The sequence below is a fragment of the Hyperolius riggenbachi genome, chromosome 3 (assembly GCF_040937935.1).
Source record: "Hyperolius riggenbachi isolate aHypRig1 chromosome 3, aHypRig1.pri, whole genome shotgun sequence".
Classification (NCBI taxonomy): Eukaryota; Metazoa; Chordata; class Amphibia; order Anura; family Hyperoliidae; genus Hyperolius; species Hyperolius riggenbachi.
Genome location: NC_090648.1, coordinates 95,274,936 through 95,293,184, shown reverse-complemented (window position 1 = coordinate 95,293,184; position 18,249 = coordinate 95,274,936). Strand labels below are relative to the sequence as shown.

Genomic DNA, 18,249 nt, shown 5'->3' with positions numbered 1-18,249 from the left:
AAAACAAATCGCTCTGCAAAAGTGCTTTGAAAAGCGCTTTACAAAAAATCGTAGCGCGAAGGTAAGCGCCGGGAGGGGAGAAAAAATCACTCACAAAATCGCAAAATGCTGGCCTCAGCGATTGTGATTACCCCTTGACAGCCTGTGTGATGCGCATATCCAGATACACTTTGATGATGCTGCCTTGACAGCCTTGTACTTTTAGTCCTTAAAGCAGAATTTAAAAAAATACTGTTTCGAGACCATTAATATAAACTGAACATAAAAATATGAGCCTCCAGGAAACCTCTAACAGCTGAAGTCTGTGGCAATGACGGTGTGATGTAAAATATGTTTCATACACCTGCAAAACAAAAGAAATAATGCTGTACCTCCTTGAACTTTACAGCGCTGTCTTATTATCAGAATTGTTTCCTCAGCCAAACAGAAGTGTTTTGGCTCATGATTTCTTTCCAAGAGATCCCTGGGTAAATTCCACTGCACTGTTAAATTGCCTCATAAGTATACAGTAAATAAAACTATAGTTTTTTTTTTAACATTTACCTATGTTTACGTAATCATGTCATATGTCAGTTTACGTACGCTTTAATGCACTCTTAATGTAAGCAGCATTTTGAGCTGACACATTTTCGTAGATGTCCTGTGCTTTGTATTACTTAGTATGTTAATGAATTCTCATGTTCCTTTTCTCAAGGGGCCAGTGAGATCTCTGACGCATGTAAGCCCCTGAAGAAGAGAAGCCGGGCCTCCACCGATGTGGAACTTGCAAACTCCTCTTACCGCGATGCTTCAGACTCTGACTCTCGCGGCCTGAACGACACACAGGTACGTTTACAACTAAAGCAACAAAGTGAAACTTTCCTCTTTAAAGAGACTCTGTAACAAAATTCTATTCTATAAGTTCCTATAGCTGTTCTAATGTGCTCTGTCTAACTGCAGCCTTTCCTACTTGCACAGTGGCTGTATTATCTCTGTTATATGATCTAATCTTCTCTCCTCTGTCGGCTCTGTCGAGCTGAGGCAGTCAGGCTGGAATGTGCTGTGCTGCTTGTGATTGGCTAGGAGCTATACACACCCTCTCCAGGCCCCCTGCAGGCTCTGTATGACTCACACTTGTAAGAACTCTCAGCCTATTGCTTGCCATGTCTTTTGTTTGTAAACACTGGATAAAACTGGCAATTACAAGTCAGGATTGCAGCAGGGAGTGGCAGAAATAGCACAGAGGGGCCCAGGAGAACATAATGAATAGAATGGTATGCTTTTTATTGTAAGAATTTTAGAGTACAGATTCTCTTTAAGCTTTTCTAAATAACCTAATTTCTATTTGCATCACCTAAATGAGCATTTTGTGACAGGTGACAGGAATGGGTAGAACCCCTGCCAGGTTTTTATTGCTGGCTGTAGAATTTAATTCACTTACCGATGCTCTCATAGGCATCACAGGGACAGAAAGGGATTATTTAAAGTAAACCCGAGAGGAATGGATGAATGCGCATACTCAGTAGTTCGCTGCTGGGCCTAGAGCAGCACAATTGAGGAGAACCCAAGATTATAGAAGTTCAAGTATGTGGCACTAGATGCTTCAGGTGGTGGATCGGCTAGCCAAGGATAGAAGAATTTGTTCTCAGGTAGACATCAGTCATGTGTAATAGAAAAGGTAGATAAGGTACTAAGCTTACAAGTTTCCTTTATTTAAAGAGACACTAAAGTGAAAAAAATGATGATATAATGAATTGGTTGTGTAGTACGGATAATTACTAGAAAGTTAGTAGCAAAGAAAATATTCTCATATTTTTATTTTCAGTTATATAGCTTTTTTTTTTTTTTTTTTTTATAACGTTGCATCATTTTCTAATATTTGCAGTTTACACACTACTCAGCATTCTATGATTTTAAAATGATAAAATGATTTTACAGAGCAGGCTAGAGAACTTTTAAACCCTTCTCTGCAGAAGAAAAAAACAATACAGTGACTGACAGTTTAGATGATAAGCTTCAGAAGACAGAGCTCTCTGAAAGCTGTGGAGCTCAATGGCTCTTTTGCATAGATAACAACTGGAGTTTCTTAACTCTTCCTGGACTGGAAACATTAGACTTATGTCTCTGCTTCTAATGGTTTATTTCTTAGCTGTACTACACATACAAATCATTATATCATCATTTTGTTTTTCGGTGTCTCTTTAAAGAGACTCTGAAGCGAGAATAAATCTCGCTTCAGAGCTCATAAATAGCAGGGGCACGTGTGCCCCTGCTAAAACGCCGCTATCCCGCGGCTAAACGGGGGTCCCTTCACCCCCAACCCACCCCCCGCAAAAGTGTGTCGTAAAAAGGTCGCAGAATTTCCCTTCCTGGAGGCAGGGCTAACGGCTGCAGCCCTGCCTCCAGTCGCGTCTGTCAGCGGCGCATCGCCGCCTCTCCCCCGCCCCTCTCAGTGAAGGAAGACTGAGAGGGGCGGGGGAGAGGCGGAGATACGCGCTGACAGACGCGCGTGGGGCAGGGCTGCGGCGGTTAGCCCTGCCCCAACCAGGAAGCGCTCCCCGGGTGTATCGAGGGGGATTTGGGGGTGAAGGGACCCCCGTTTAGCCGCGGGATAGCGGCGTTTTAGCAGGGGCACACGTGCCCCTGCTATTTATGAGGTCTGAAGCGAGATTTATTCTCGCTTCAGACTCTCTTTAAGCCGGGTTAGGATACAATGGTATGTGGTGGGGTAAGAAAAAGGCAACCTGACAGCTGTTTTGCAAGAGCAGAACTTGCTTCCTCAGAGCCTGCGCACTGAGGCTAAGGACCCATTAGAAAAGCGATTTAAAAGCGATTTTGCAGCGCTGGCATACTTTGCAAAATGCTGCAGGACTTGCGATTGCAAGGCTCCGTTGGCTCATCTTGCCAAATTGAACTGTGGAAATGGATGGAAAGTGAGCACACTGATGACACAGGTACAGTATATCAATGTGTAAATGGAGGAGGATAGAGAGCCTGGCGTGAATTCTGACCAGTCTAATAGTGGTCACACCAATCGGGTGAGTTCTTTCCTTCACGGGGTGCCCGTTGGGGGATTTCAAGTGATGATGAGCGCTTTCTATTCATATACATCACACTAAGTAGGTTCTCGTTTACCTGCATAGAGCGCACACGTTGAAGAAGCGAAGAGCGAGGACTCTGTCCTATAATTGCGTTTTTCTGGACTTGTTACATTGGCCTCAATTCACTAAGCTTATCTCCTGTATTTAATAACGTTTCTAGAGTTGTTAGAAACATTTTACCTCAGGCAAACCTAAAGTTAACTCTTCAATCTTTAAAATAACTCCAGAATTCTAAAGTTAAAGACAGGCTGTTAATTAACTGTATGTGAAAATAACTACAGAGGAGGTAACTTAAGGAATGAAGAGACACGATAACTCTCTCACTGTGCCGTGGTAAGTTTTCTCTTGCCTTATTATCTCCAGCATGATCTTAGTGAATTGAGGCCATTGAATGTAATATTGTTTTTAGTGAGCACTTGGTTTGGTAACACTGGTTGCAGCGCTTTGAAAAAATATCCAGTGATCCAAAAACACTGCAAATAATGCTCTAGTAGTTCCCAGCCCTTAGTCTGTTATAGTTTCACTAGTGTGAAACATCGTAACGTTCAAAACATATGTGTATAAGAAGTACATTTCTTCCAGATTAAAATGCATTCTAATTTCTATTTCTCCCGTGTTCCTGATGTTTTCAGTAGGCAGTAAAAATCGGACACATCTGATAGGTTTTGAGCTAGTCAGTCTCCTCATGGGGGATTGTCTGGTTCATTTATTTTCAAAAGCACTTACTGAACTGCAGTTGCTCAGTTCAGCTGCCAAAATAGTCTGCAAATGAGTAGGCAGGCCAGCTGACATCTTTGTCTAGATTATTTTTCTAAAGAGTGCTTTTGTAAAGAATAATGTACTGAGAATCCCCTATGAGAATATGGACTAGTCCAAAATCTGTCAGATCTACCCACTGTAAGTGACAGTAACATAGGAGAAATTTAATTGACAGTGCATTTTAAACTGGGAGAAATGTACTGTATGTATGCACATGTATTTTAACTTTTATATTTTTTTTGATATAGTGGTCCTTTAACAGGACAGATTATACAATACAATAACATTTGTAAAGCGCTTTTCTCCCATAGGACTCAAAGCGCATAGCTGTGTCTCAGATTAATACAGGGTTTCAGGCTGGGTTGTGTTACAGAGGAGATAGTCAGATGTTCATGAATGCCAGACTGAAAAGGTAGGTTTTCAGTTTAGACTTAAATGCTTCCAGGGATGGGGCTGTCCTGATTGGGTGTGGCAGGGAGTTCCAAAGTGTAGGGGCAGCATGACAAAAGGCTCTGTCTCCAAAGGTTTTGAGGTGGACTCTGGGGGTGACCAAGGTGTTACGTCCTTTTGATCTAAGATTGTGGGGGGTGTGATGTAGTTGCAACAAGTCCTTCAGGTATCCAGGGCCCAGATTGTGCAAGGATTTGAATGTCAGTAAGCCAATCTTAAACAGAATTCTCCATTTTATCGGTAGCCAGTGGAGTGAGCTCAGGGTTGGTGTTATGTGGCAATGGCGGGGTTGGCTCGTTAACAGCCTTGCGGCGGCATTCTGTACTAATTGCAGGCGGCGTAAGTCTTTCTTATGCAGGCCTGTGTAGAGGACGTTGCAGTAGTCTAACCTTGATGTGACGAAGGCATGAACTAGGGTTGGAAGATCCTCTGAAGGAATGAGGTGTTTAATCCTTGCAATATTCCTTAGGTGAAAGAAGGAATGTTTCACAACAGCTGAGATTTGATTCCTGAAGCTTAATTTCCCATCAATCAGTACTCCCAGGCTGCGCACACAGTCTGAGTTGTTCAGGTCTGAGCTCCCTATCCTTAGCGGTGTTGGTTGAGACTGGAGCTGCTTTGCTGTTGAGCCCTGGCCCTCGATAACAAGAACCTCAGTTTTGTCAGCATTAAGTTTTAGCCAATTATTATTCATCCACTCCTGAAGCTCAGCTAAGCATGCGTTTATTTGTGGAGTAGGGTCTGTGACATCAGGTTTGAATGACAAATATAGCTGGGTGTCATCAGCATAGCAATGATATGTCAGGCCATGTTTTTGTATGATTTCTCCAAGTGGCAGCATGTATATGGTGAACAGTAAAGGGGATATTATTGCGCCCTGAGGTACACCGTATTTTAGTGGTACAGGGTTGGAGAGGAAGGGCCCTAAGGCTACCCTTTGTGTTCTGCCAGCCAGGAAGGAGTTGAACCACCGGAGAACAATGCCATCTATGCCACAGTACTCTTGTAGCCTGTTGAGTAAGATTTCATGATCGACTGTGTCAAAAGCCGCTGAGAGGTCGAGCAAAATCAGGATGGAACATTGACCCTTGTCTCTTGCAATAAGCAGATCATTGCAAATCTGGGTGAGGGCTGTTTCACAGCTGTGATATTTCCTGAAACCAGATTGAAGAGGGTCAAGGATGTTGTTTCTGGAGAGCCTGGCTTCAAGTTGGAGGTAGACAGCCTTTTCAATAACTTTTCCCAGAAAGGGGAGGTTTGAGACAGGTCTGTAGCTGTTTAGAGCATCTGGGTCTAAGGATGGTTTCTTGAGTAGAGGCCTGACGATTGCTTCTTTCAGAGTAGAGGGAAACCACCCTTCTTGTAAGGAGCCGTTGACTATTTTGTGGAATGCCGGTGTAAATAGTTCAGGGCATTTCAACATGAACTTAGTGGGGCCAGGGTCCAGATCGCAGGTAGTCTGGCGAAGGTTTGAGAGGATATCCAAGATGTCTTTTTCAGTGATTACCTTAAAATCAGACCATGGTGGTAGGCTATTTTTGCACCTGTTATATGGCTCTGCATGGGTTTCTGGGGCTGTGAATTGAATGGCAGATCGTATGGAGGAGACTTTGTCTGAGAAGAAGTGGGCAAATTTCTCGCACAGTTCCTGTGAAGGTCTGATGCTGGATTTCCTGCAAGATGGATTGCAGAGACTGTCAACCGTGCGGAAGAGTTGGGCAGGTCTGTTGGCTGCATTTGCAATTTCGTGAGACAGGAATAAGGACTTCTTTTTGTTAATCATCGTTTGATATTTTTTCAGGTGAGCAATTAGGGAAAGTTTGTCATCAGGAGACTGATGTTTGCGCCACCTTCGTTCCAGTCTGCGTCCCTGTTTCTTTAGTTCCTTTATAGAGTTGTCAAACCAGCGAGCGTGATGTAATGGTGCGGAACGTTTAATCTTTAAGGGAGCTATGGCGTCAAAAGCGGCTGAGACATCGTGGTTATATTTAAGGACCATGGATTCAAGGCCTAAGTTGTGATCTGTCAGTCCACCTAGATTGAGGCTGTTCTGAAGGTGTTGGGGTGTCAAACCTTTCAAGGAACGATATTTTATTAGTTCTTTCACTTGGTGTTTTGTAGCCGGTGCTGTAAAGGAGAAGTGGACAGTGTGGTGGTCTGACCAAACTACTGGATCAATTTCCACATTGGATATTAGGAGTTCTGAATTATGCTGTGGGACAGTGTATAAACCTAAATTGTCTGAAAACGTGTCTGTTGCTGTCATACCTCAGTGCTGAGTGACCTCAGTTTGAGTTGCGTGTACTTGTTGGCCATGGAACGCATGCCTGGGGAGCCTGATTTACTAAAGCTCCAGGAAGAACAAGTGTAAGCCTTCATTTTGCATTGCCAGGCAATCCCACTCATCTCTATCCGCTGTGATTGTTCTGTGCGCAGAATGGGAACCACAGCAGTGTGCAGAAAACCTTGGCTTCCAGCAGCCTAAATACCAGACTTCTTTGTGTTAGCTAGAATTAAAACACATTTAATTGTGTGCAAACGTTAATTAGTCTTCCCAGTGAAGATTTTATCAGAAGGTGTTTAATAAAAAGAAAGAAAATCTTTAGTATCTCGGTCCTGAGACACCATTATTAAAGAGGAAATGTATGCCTAGAATGATAACTAGAATTCAAGGAAACCGGCACCATCCATTCAATATAGCTATTTTATTAGCTGTTCAAAGGCATAACAGCAGTCAAAGCGATGTTTCAGGGCAGCCGCCCCTTTATCAAGCTATGCTGTGCAAAAGACAATCTAACAATAAATCTCACCATATATATCCCAGAATAGCCAATTATGAACTCCCAAAAACCTATCTAACTTTGCTGACAGCCAATCTGCAATCGCCTCCATATGGGGCTTACAGTTGTCACATGACAGTGAAGTGAAAGCCAGACACATTTTAGCATGGTGTTGCCTGAGGGGTTCAAGTGTCCGTGACTTGATATTTACCAAAACACAATCAACATTTTTTTCCCCAGTAAAGTAGCGGTGCAATGTTATAGCAGCACAGTGATACTGTTTTATAAAAAGAAAGAGAAAAGGTGAAACACTTGCTCTCAGCAGGCAATTGGTTTTCCTCTTTCTTTTCAACAATGGCTCTTTTTCTCCTAAGTTTTCTCCTAGAGATCATTTTTGAAATATCTGCAATTGAAAAAGTACCAAAAAGTAGGTGGAAAAGTACCATCAAATTATTCTGAGTGGTGTGAAAATATAACTTAGGGCTTTATTTAATTCACCTTTTATCCTAAAGAGAACCCGAGGTGTGTTTAAAGAATGTTATCTGCATACAGAGGCTGTATCTGCCTATACAGCACTCTGCAATCCCTCATAAATCACAGCCATGCTGTGAGGCTGTGTTTACATCTGTAGTGTCAGTCTCAGCTGCTCCCCCGCCTCCTGCATAGCTCCGGTCCCTGCCCCCGTCCCTTCCCTCCAATCAGCAGGGAGGGAAGGGATGCAGGCGGGGGCTGGAGTTCTGCAGGAGGCGGGGAGAGCAGCAGACTGACACTATAGAGATAAACACAGCCAGCTCTGACAAGCTGTTTGTCAGCAGCGTGGCTGTGATTTATGAGGGATTGCAGAGTGCAGGGGGACCTTAGGGGGGTTTGAGATAGCATCAGAGGCTGGGCTGTATAGGCAGATCCAGCCTCTGTATGCAGATAATATTCTTCAAACCCACCTCGGGTTCTCTTAAGTTTTCTCCTAGGTGATCTGTTCACACCTTATGAATAAAATGCCTTTTAAGCCACCAGCAACAAGAAAATACTCAGGATAATTTTGTACATTTTCACCTACTTTCTGGTGTTTTGTTTCAATAGCAGAATGCTGAAAATGTATTTTTAACAGCAGATGAAAGAAAGATGAGAAAAGAGAACTGATGAGCCGAGGGCCCATATGCACTTAACTTTTTCCCCTGAATTATTTCCTAGGAGATCATTTTCATATTGCCTTTAAAATAACTTTGCAGAATTTTACAATTGAAAAAGTACGCAAAAGTTGGCGAAAAAGTACTTTCAAAATTATTTTGAGTATTTTTTTTTTGCTTGCTGGTGGTTTCAAAGGATTTTATGACAAGGTATAAAAATATCACCTAGCAGAAAACTGAGGAGAAAAAGTGAATTGCACATGGGCCCTGGGCCTTCTCCTAGGAGATAATCTCCCGGGTCTTTACTAGGAGATCATTTTTCATCTTCTATTTAGCTTTCCAGCACTTTTCAAATAAAAAAAAAAAAAACAGTAGGTGAAAAAGTAGTATCGACATTGTTTTTAGCACTTTTTTTACTCTCTGGTGGCTTAAAACGCATTTTATGTACAAATTTCAATATATCGCCAAGGAAAAAAATCAGGAGAAAAAGTGAATTGCGTTTGGGCCCTGGGGCCATATGCAATTATCTTTTTCTCCTGAGTTTTCTACTAGTTGCTATTTTTACAACTTGTCATAAATTTAATCCACCAGAATGCAAGAAAATACTCAACATAAATTTCATAGCACTTGTTCACCAACTTTTAGGTACTTTTTCAATTGTAAAATGCTGAAAATTTAGTTTACAGAGAAGATGAAAATTATCTCCTAGGAGATAACTCAGGTGAAAAAATGAATTGCATATGGCCCATGGAGCCTGGTTGTTGTGATAACTACTGTTGTACAGGTTTAGCACTATTAATGCACTCATATATGTAAGCTGCTGATTGTTATTTCTGTTTGGGTTCTTGAATACAGACCAGCTTTGATAAGCAGCCAGATAGTCCATCAGCCCATGCGGACGCAGATGCCTCTGATGTGCAATCCGTAGATTCCAGTGTATCTCGGAGATCAAGCAAAAGAGACACGGTGTGCCAGGTATGAAGGGAGTTTATTTCTGGAGGGTTTTCTAATCCCCCTCTTCTTATCACTGTGATTTAATCATGTACTTCATTGTCCTCAGAAAACACTTTGCTGTCCAGGGATTTTGAGGATTGTATAGGTATCCTTATCCAAACCATTTACAAATCTTTATTAACTACTGTAAATTAGGGGTCATAGGTTTGTAAACAATCATTTTCTGGTTAGCATATTTTATGCTAGGTACACACGATGTGTTTTTTTTCGGTCGATTTTCTGTCCAATTGATTTTTGATTCGATTTACCGGTCGATTTCCTGCTCGATACTTTTATCTTTTCTATTTCCATTCACTTCTATAAGAAATCGACCAGAAAGAAACGATCGCAAAAATAATATCGGACATGACGGAAATTATCTATCGAACCGTCTATCTGCCGAAAAAACGTATGTTGTGTACCTAGCATTAAAAAGAACATTTCTTTGTGCTGTTTTCTGTGCAAACTTAAAAACTTAACTGACAGATGTAGAATAATGATTAGAACTATAGCCTCCACATACACATTGTATCATATGTATGCCTTGCACTCACTGTAGCAAGAAAATCAATAGCATTCCAAAATTCATTTTAGTTTTAAAGAGGATCTGTAACCTCAAAAAATCCCCTAGGGGGTACTCACCTCGGGTGGGGCAAGCCTCCGGATCCTAATGAGGCTTCCCACGCCGTCCTCTGTCCCACGGGGGTCTCGCTGCAGCCCTCCGTGCAGCCGTGACGTAATATTTACCTTCCTGGCTCCTGCGCAGGCGCTCTGACGGCTGTCGGCTCCGAACTACACGGAAATACCCGATCGCCGTCGGGTCTGCTCTACTGCGCAGGCGCAAGTTTCCGGCGCCTGCGCAGTAGAGCGGACCCGACTGAGATCGGGTATTTCCGTGTAGTTCGGACAGGAAAGCAGCCACAGCGCCCCCGCTGGAGCCAGCAAAGGTAAATATTGAAATTACAGTCGGGCCTGTCGCCGGCTGTTCAGAGGGCTGCAGCGAGACCCCTGAGGGATGGAGGACGGCGTGGGAAGCCTCATTAGGATCCGGAGGCTTCCCCCACCCGAGGTGAGTACCCCCCAGGGGATCTTTTTCATGTTACAGAGTCTCTTTAAAGCTAAAAAGCCTTTCTTTCACTTTACCTGGGCTGTGGTCACAAGATCATGGCTACTGTAGGCTGCCCACTAAGATGCACACTGAGAGCCAACATTATTATTATTAATTGTATTTATAAAGCGCCAACATATTACGCAGCGCTGGACAATAAATAGGGATACATACATTGCAACAAGGGGTGACAGACAGAGAGGTAGCAAACGGTTCTACAACATAGCACAAGGTTATACATACAATCAGGGTATAAAATGCGTTTTACAGAGACCCGGCAAAACAAGTCTGAGTTGGTCCATGAGAAGGGTGTCATTGCTGGGGTAGTAAAATTAAAGTGGATCCGAGATTAACGTTTATACATTGCATAATCGTCTTCCTTACATATAGGTTATAGGACATTCCTCAAGCCAAATACTTTTTTGTTTTGTTTTAATACTCTAATACCCTATAAACTAAACAAGCCTCGCCCACAGCTTCTCCAAAACGCCAAGGCACTCAGACCCATGTAGCAAGGGCTTATGGGAACTCAGTCTGGGCAGGAGGAGGAGGAGGTTACTAGCCAGAGATTTCAGAGGCAGAGGGGAGGGGGAGTGAATTTTTCACAGGCTGACTTTTTTGACTGTGGCCATCTTGTGGCTAAATAGTAAACTACACCCACATACATTTTTATTGAGCAATTACATTATTTTACATTTAAAATTAGCTGTTTCCCTCCCACACCAAAAATTACCCAAAATTTTTTTTTATAAAAAAATAAAATAAAAATTACAATAAAAAAAAATAAAAACAACATAAACCAGCTCACCCCCAAGGGTTTTTATCCTAACGGACCAGAGCAATTTTCAGTTGTCAGTGCTTTTCCCTTTTATTCCCTAATAACTTTATTACTACTTACCACAATAAAATGATCTATACCTCGTTTTTTCTGCCACCAATTAGGCTTTCTGTGGATAGTACATTTTGCTAAGAATTTTTTAATTCTAAATGCATTTTAATGAGAAAAACAGAAAAAAAGAAAAAAAAAATCATTATTTCTCAGTTTTCAGCCATTATAGTTTTAAAATTAAACATTCTCCTGTGGATAAAACAAACACGTTTTATTTGCCCAGTTGTCCCGATTATTAAACCATTTAAATTATGTCCCTATCACAATGTATGGCGACAGTATATTATTTTGAAATATAAGTGTTATTTTTCTGTTCTGTTTTTTTTTTCTGGCCATAATTACAAGCCCCTATGTAATAAATTAAAATTAATTTCCCCCCATAAAATATAGAATAAAAAAGCTGAGTCCCTAAGGCAACTATTTTTTTTTTTTTAAGCTGATTTTTTTTTTACAAGTGTTTTTTTTGGGGGGAGGGTTGGAAGTGTAATTTTATTAATGATGTGTATATACTTGAAAATGTACGGTATGTATTTTGTAGGTGTAATATACTTTTTGGCCACAAGATGGCGCTAGTGAACACGTTATAGGAAGTGTTCACTTTTTTTTTTTTTTACTACACTTTATTTAATTGTTACATTTCCTGTTTTTGTGAATGGACATAGCCGCTGTTCGCGGTCACGTCCATTCACTCCAGGCACTGCGATTGGGTAGAGGACCGTTGGGTCTTCTTCCCCAATCACCCAGCACGGGATCCCGACGGAAACAGCGGCGGTAGCGGTCCGCACACTGCAGTAGCAGCGGCGGGGATGTGCGACGTATTAAACCGTCATGTTGCCGTTAACAGCAGTAAGCATGACGTTTTAATACGATAGGATGCCGTTAAATGGTAAATAGTTACATAAGGGTCTGAACTTTTTAAATATGCATGTCAAGAGAGTATATTATTATATTATAGCCACAGCACTGATCCAAGAACTAGCCCCAGCGATCCCCATAGAGCGACTCGAGATGGACAGAATCCACCGGGCACTGGGCCCAGTTAAAGCCAATGGCCTGCCCAGAGATATACAAGTGAAATTTACATTCTATATTATTAAATTATAAGCTTGTAAATAGTGATGAACGCAAATTGAAAAAATGCACCTTTATTTCTAAATAAAATATCGGCGCCATAAATTGTGATAGGGACATCATTTAAATGATGTAATAACCGGGACAAATGGGCAAATAAAATACATGAGTTTTAACCACTTAACGACCGCCTAACGCCGATAGACGTCGGCGGGTCGTTAGTGGTATAGCATGTCCGTCCTGCGCAGCCCATGGAGGGAGAGGGAGGTAAGGGGAAGGAGGGAGCACCGAAAATGCTGCGGAGGGTGGCTTTGAAGAGCCCCCCCCCCCGCAGATCACAAACAGCCGGCGGCGATCAGACCCCCCCCCCCCCAGCAGGACATCCCCCTAGTGGGGAAAAAAGGGGGGGAGTCTGATCGCCAAGGCTCAATCCTGATCGGTGCTGGGGCTGGAGAGCCCACGCAGCACCAATCACTGCAGAAAGCCCTGGTCCTTAAGTGGTTAATTACGATAGCATGTATTAATTTCAAACTATAATGGCCAAAAACATAAGAAAGAATGAATTTTTATTATTTCTTTCCTAATCTTCCTGTTAAAATGGATTTAAAAAAAATAATTCTTAGAAAAATGTACAACCCAAAGAAAGCCTAATTGGTGGCGGAAAAAACGAGATATAGATCAATTCATTGTGATAATTAGTGATAAAGTTATTGGCGAATGAATGGGAGGTGAACGTTGCTCGGATGCATGAGGTTTTCGACACTGTGGGGCTGAACTGGTTAAAAGGAAATAAGTATGGCAGCCTCCATATAACTCTTAATTCAAGTGTGCTTTCAGCTCTGCCAAGCAGAAAGTTCATGTCTGTGGGGGATGGGGAAGACCGATTTTGCTGAATTCTCTTTTGGGAATATAATAACGCTGTGCTGATAAAATTCATCCCGTCCATTAGTTTTTCATTTGTGAGTCATGGAAAGCCCATACAGGTGTACAGTCATCACCTGCTCTGACTGTTAGTGGTCTGGGTGACAAGCAAATCTTTTTTATACCAACCTTTTGTTTTTCCGTTACTGCATTTTGAAACTATTCCAAGTTCATTATTTCTGTTTTCCCCCTTTAACCCTTACTTTATGTAGTCACGCTTTGAATATAGAATTGTTGCCATTGGTGACAGGAATTGCAGAAATAACTGTGTAATAACCTTTTTCAGATCTGTGAGAATTATGGGGAGTCGCTGGTGTCATGTGAAGGAGATTGCTCTCGTCTGTTCCATGTCGAGTGCCTGGGAAAGGAAGCAGTGCCAGAGGGGAAATTTGTCTGCATGGAGTGTAAGACCGGTATGTACACAGCATACAGAAGCCTGATAATGACTGTCTGACTTTGTATTAACTTGCTGTATTCACCTGAACAGCAGAGCTCAGATTAGGAGGAGGAGTTTATGGACAGTATGGTGAGGAACAGCACAGGAAGCTGTAGAATTGCAGAAGTGAATATTGGTGTAACTGACCTGAGAGTTTAGTGTTTGATTAGGATTATGTACATTCCCGTAAGGTGTCTAACAACCTCTTGGTGATGTGTAACAATTACCATATTTTCAGACGATAAGATGCACCTAGGTTTAGAGGACAAAAAACAGGTAAAGAAATATATACTAAACCTGGTGCATCCATGGTGCAGGGGCATCTTGTGGACATGTCCTCCACAAGCTGTACTGCATGTAGCTTAGATTAAAAAAAGTTTGCATACATAACTCATTGCTAATGTTAAAAATTTAGATATGACAAAAGCCTCACAAAACAGACTTCTTCTATTGACAAAAACAATAATTTCTTAATTGTTCTGGGTCACATGATGGTGCTTTTTATAAGGGTCACAGCAATGCACAAAGTTTGGTAGCACTGCTTCCTGCAGTGTAGTATACAGCAACAGTGACCCCTTTAATACAAGTGATTGGTACTACACATCTCCACTACTCAAAAAAAGGTGCCTAGATCCATTTTCTACATAGCTCCACATTGCATCAGGCATTGTACACACATTGGAGGTGGCATCCATTGCCCTTTTCTCCATCTTAGGCATGTGCTGGGTGTCGGAAGAGGCACAGCTTGCAGAAGGTCTTGGTGGGCAGGGGAGTACCTCTCCGGTACGGGTAGGGAGAAGCGGGTGATCCGGGGGTTGGGAAGCCACTTGGGTATTTCACAGGCGATTCGCCAATACCCTCCTCATCCTCTGGTCATGGCTAGCTCCCCAGTGGACTCCCTCCATCCTCCTCCCAGCCATGCGTCAGAAAATGGAGGAGCACTGGCTGGAATAGGGGAGGGCTTCTGCCCAGGGGCTACATGAACCACCGGGGGGATTGCAATGTCAAGGGGGGGGGGGTTGAATGGGACACCTGGCGTTTGTCCAAACTGCTTTATTTGGACCATAACACTCTCTGACATTTCCCCCCACTTTTGGCAGAGAAAAAACACATCTTATGGTCTGAAAAAGATGGTAAGCCTTTGGACATCTATATCAGAAGATCCACAGTGCCATCAATAACAATATATGCAAGCTGGAGCTTCAGTTTCAATTTGCATAAAAAAAACTTGAAGAAAGACTGCTCAATCCAGTTGATGGATATTAATCTCCATAGCTGTTAGGTTTACCTGAACCTCATAGGTGTCTAGAATTATGCCCCAGGATGGAGGCGAGCCATTCTTCAAGTTGTACATATCTCTCATGGCAGCATACTGAAGAATAGAATGAAAAATATACTTTTTCCTTGCTTTCTTTTTTTTCTGAAAAACAGTGACCCTTGTTTAGAAAGTCAGGTCTCCTTGTTTACTTGCCACATGCCTAACATTTTTTTCCTGTTTTGTTCAGGTCTCCACACTTGCTTCTCCTGCAAGATCCCCAGCAACAGTGTCAAACGCTGCTCTGTACCGTCTTGTGGAAAATTTTACCACGAATCTTGTGCCCGGCAGTATTCAGCATCAGTCTTCGAATCAAAAACGTTCCGGTGCCCACAGCACTGCTGTAGCTCGTGCACGGCCGACAGGGACATGTACAGAGCTTGTAAAGGTGAAGGCATTTATATAACTTCTGAAATGGCTATTGGCATTATTGCAAAAACAATTCCAGAGGATGGCACCTGACAAAGCCCTGGTTTAGGGCGAAACATGTTGGTTAAGGGTGTGTTGGGCTTTATACTGTTATGTTTATAATTGCTCTTGACACACCAGGCTGATGTATTTAACATTCCAATTGTCAGCATAGACAGCTCACGAATGACTACTTGTTAGCTAACTCCATTATACATGTTCTAGGAACACAGGATATATAATGTATATCATAAGGCAATGGAAGGCAATGGGTCAGCACCAGAGCATATGACAGACCTTTGAGGGAACCAGGTGCAGCAGACTGTGCCTCCAGAACGCTAGACATCAAGGTAGTACCAGAAAGAAAAGAATCCGGGTACAAGACCACAAGGCTGTTAGAGCGCAATGTCACCTTTAATTAATACATCCTCAGTATACAAAAAACAGGCAGCCAGAGAAGTGTAGCCGAATAGCCGTTTCGCGGGTTATACCCACTTCGTCAGAGGATGGACACAAATAAGATTTGTGTCCTGCCTTTGACAAAGCGGGTATAAATCCGCGAAACGGCTGTTAGGCTACACTTCCCTGGCTGTCTGTTTTTTGTATGCTGAGGATGTATTAAAGGTGACATTGCGCTCTAAGAGCCTCGTGGTCTGGTGCCCGGATTATTCTCTATACTGTATATCATGCACTTATAGAGGCAAGCTATTTATACAAGTACCCAATAAGGACTGTTTTATACTACACACAATTTTGCTGCATTTTCTAATCAAATACAGATGGCAGAATGCAAGGACATCAGCAAAATAATAAAAATCACAGGAACACTTTTATACAAGTGCAAAACAACTGTGGACTGGTTTTGTCTGATTGCAGAAGTCCTACATGCTGCAGTTTCCTTTGTTTATTTCTTTGTGTTCCTAACATCCAGTGGAGATCCCAGAAAAATTGCATTGTAAAATCACAACAAAATCACATTGCGTTTTCAATATTGTTTTGTGATTTACAGTGTAAAATACCCCCAAAGGTTATGTTTTAAAGGACAACTGACTTGAAAAGAACTATGCGCATAATACTCACCCTCTGCAGACTCCATCCTGCATCTTTTGACTTCCCTCAGGTGTCCTATTCGGCCACTGCTCCTTTCTGAAATCCAACACCTCCATATTAAAAATGGTGCCAACCCTGAAAGTTCCTCTGGGGTCAGCGCTTCATCAGTGTCAAGATGCTAGCTCAGGACACTCAGAAGCGAGCTTAGTAGAGCGGAAACGAGTGTGACTGGGGTGGGAAAGGGGCATGAGTGGGCTGGACAGATGCCAGAAGCCTGCTTCTTCCTTTTTAACAGTTTGACTTTGTTTGAAAGTCAAACTTTTCTGCTGGGGATTATTGGGCCAGGGGAAGCAGATTGGTAGTACACAGAGGTATGTACCATTCATGTGAACATACCTCTGTCCTTAATTTAAGAAGTTTAGTTCAGGTCATGTATCCTTTAAGTATCAATAGAGTCATCCTCTGAAATAGTTTTTGTTTGTCTTTACCCTGATTGGACAGTGTATTTATCTGTTGACAGTACTTGCAGCTTTGAGGGCCCATTCACACCCAGTGTTCTCCCCAGACTCTTTTAGCTGGGTGCTCCACCCGGCTATTTTTGGTGAGGACCCGGCTGTTATCAGCTCACCTCCTCCTATGCTGTAAGCAGTTGCACACAGAAGCACAGGCCCTGCATTCTGTCATATCGCCCCACCCCGCTAATTTTTCATGCCACCCGGCTGGAAAAAAAATTTCTGGGGAGAACACTGACACCACAAGTAGTACTTGCGCAGGTGATTTTACCGCGATTAGTGCGGTAAAAATCACTGGACACCCCACGATTCCCGACGATCACGATCAGCGCTTTGTTAAGCACTGTACCGTGATCACTCGAGAATTGCGGTAAAATGCCGCATGCAACGCCTTTGCGATTGCCGCTAATCATGGAGATGCCCGTGGTCAGTAGCAATCACGGCAGTGAGATCACTGCCATATAGTTATCATTGCACTAACGCTTTAAAAAGCGATAGCTCTTTGGCGATTAGCGGGAATCACCCACTAATCGCCGTAGTATGAATGGGCCCTTAGTTTGTGTGTGCGTGCATGTACTTGTGTGGACTCATAGTAGCAGTACAGTATACCGGTAACTGTTATTTTTTTTATTGGACCTTTCCTACAATCCCCTCTTAACTCCTATGACCTCCCGTTTTGCAGGGCGCATGTTACGCTGTGTGCGGTGCCCTGTGGCGTATCACAGTGGAGACAACTGTGTGGCTGCGGGCAGCCTCATCCTCACCTGTGGCCTCATCATTTGCAGCAACCATTCCAAGCGCACTGGACACTCCTCCTGCTCCATCAACGTCAGCTTCTGCTTTGTGTGTGCCCGAGGTAAGCAATGCAGGATGGGTGCTGATTATTATATTGCTGTGGGTTGGAATTAGCATACGATATATTTGTCTGCAAGGCTCCCTGTCTACTGATTGAGTATAAAGATTGTTTTTGTTGACATATTTCCAAGGTATGTATTCTGCTTTAGGGTAGTTAGAATAACTGAAGAATGTGTTTTGTTATTCTTGTATTTCTTAGTTGTGACAGGTTCTCTTTATTGGGAAATGAATGGCCTGTTAAAGCAGGTTTTCCCAGGACATATCAGTTGTGTTAGTGATATATGGTGTCTATAGTAGGGGCCGTTAGTGATTGAATACTTACAGTTCATTAGTTTCTATGGCAAGTACAAGTCACCAATCATCATTATGATCATTAAGCAACAGACATTTTGTGCTTGTACAGTTTAGGCTTAGTTTGAATCTGTTGATGTATATATTGGTCTTATAACGCTAATATGGCTGAATGACTGATTAGCACTAACACACCATTTATAT

General features: G+C 42.5%; 1 protein-coding gene across 4 annotated transcripts in view; it reads left to right on the top strand.

The window, feature by feature from the left end:
- NSD3 (nuclear receptor binding SET domain protein 3) overlaps positions 1–18,249 on the top strand; it is a 178,201-nt gene that overhangs the window by 115,726 nt on the left and 44,226 nt on the right. For all 4 annotated transcript variants that reach the window (XM_068274618.1, XM_068274617.1, XM_068274616.1 and 1 more), the window contains exons 9-13: positions 695–825; positions 9,052–9,171; positions 13,465–13,591; positions 15,120–15,317; positions 17,582–17,755. In XM_068274618.1, coding sequence (XP_068130719.1) covers positions 695–825; positions 9,052–9,171; positions 13,465–13,591; positions 15,120–15,317; positions 17,582–17,755 — 750 coding nt within the window. The remainder of the gene's footprint in view (positions 1–694; positions 826–9,051; positions 9,172–13,464; positions 13,592–15,119; positions 15,318–17,581; positions 17,756–18,249) is intronic.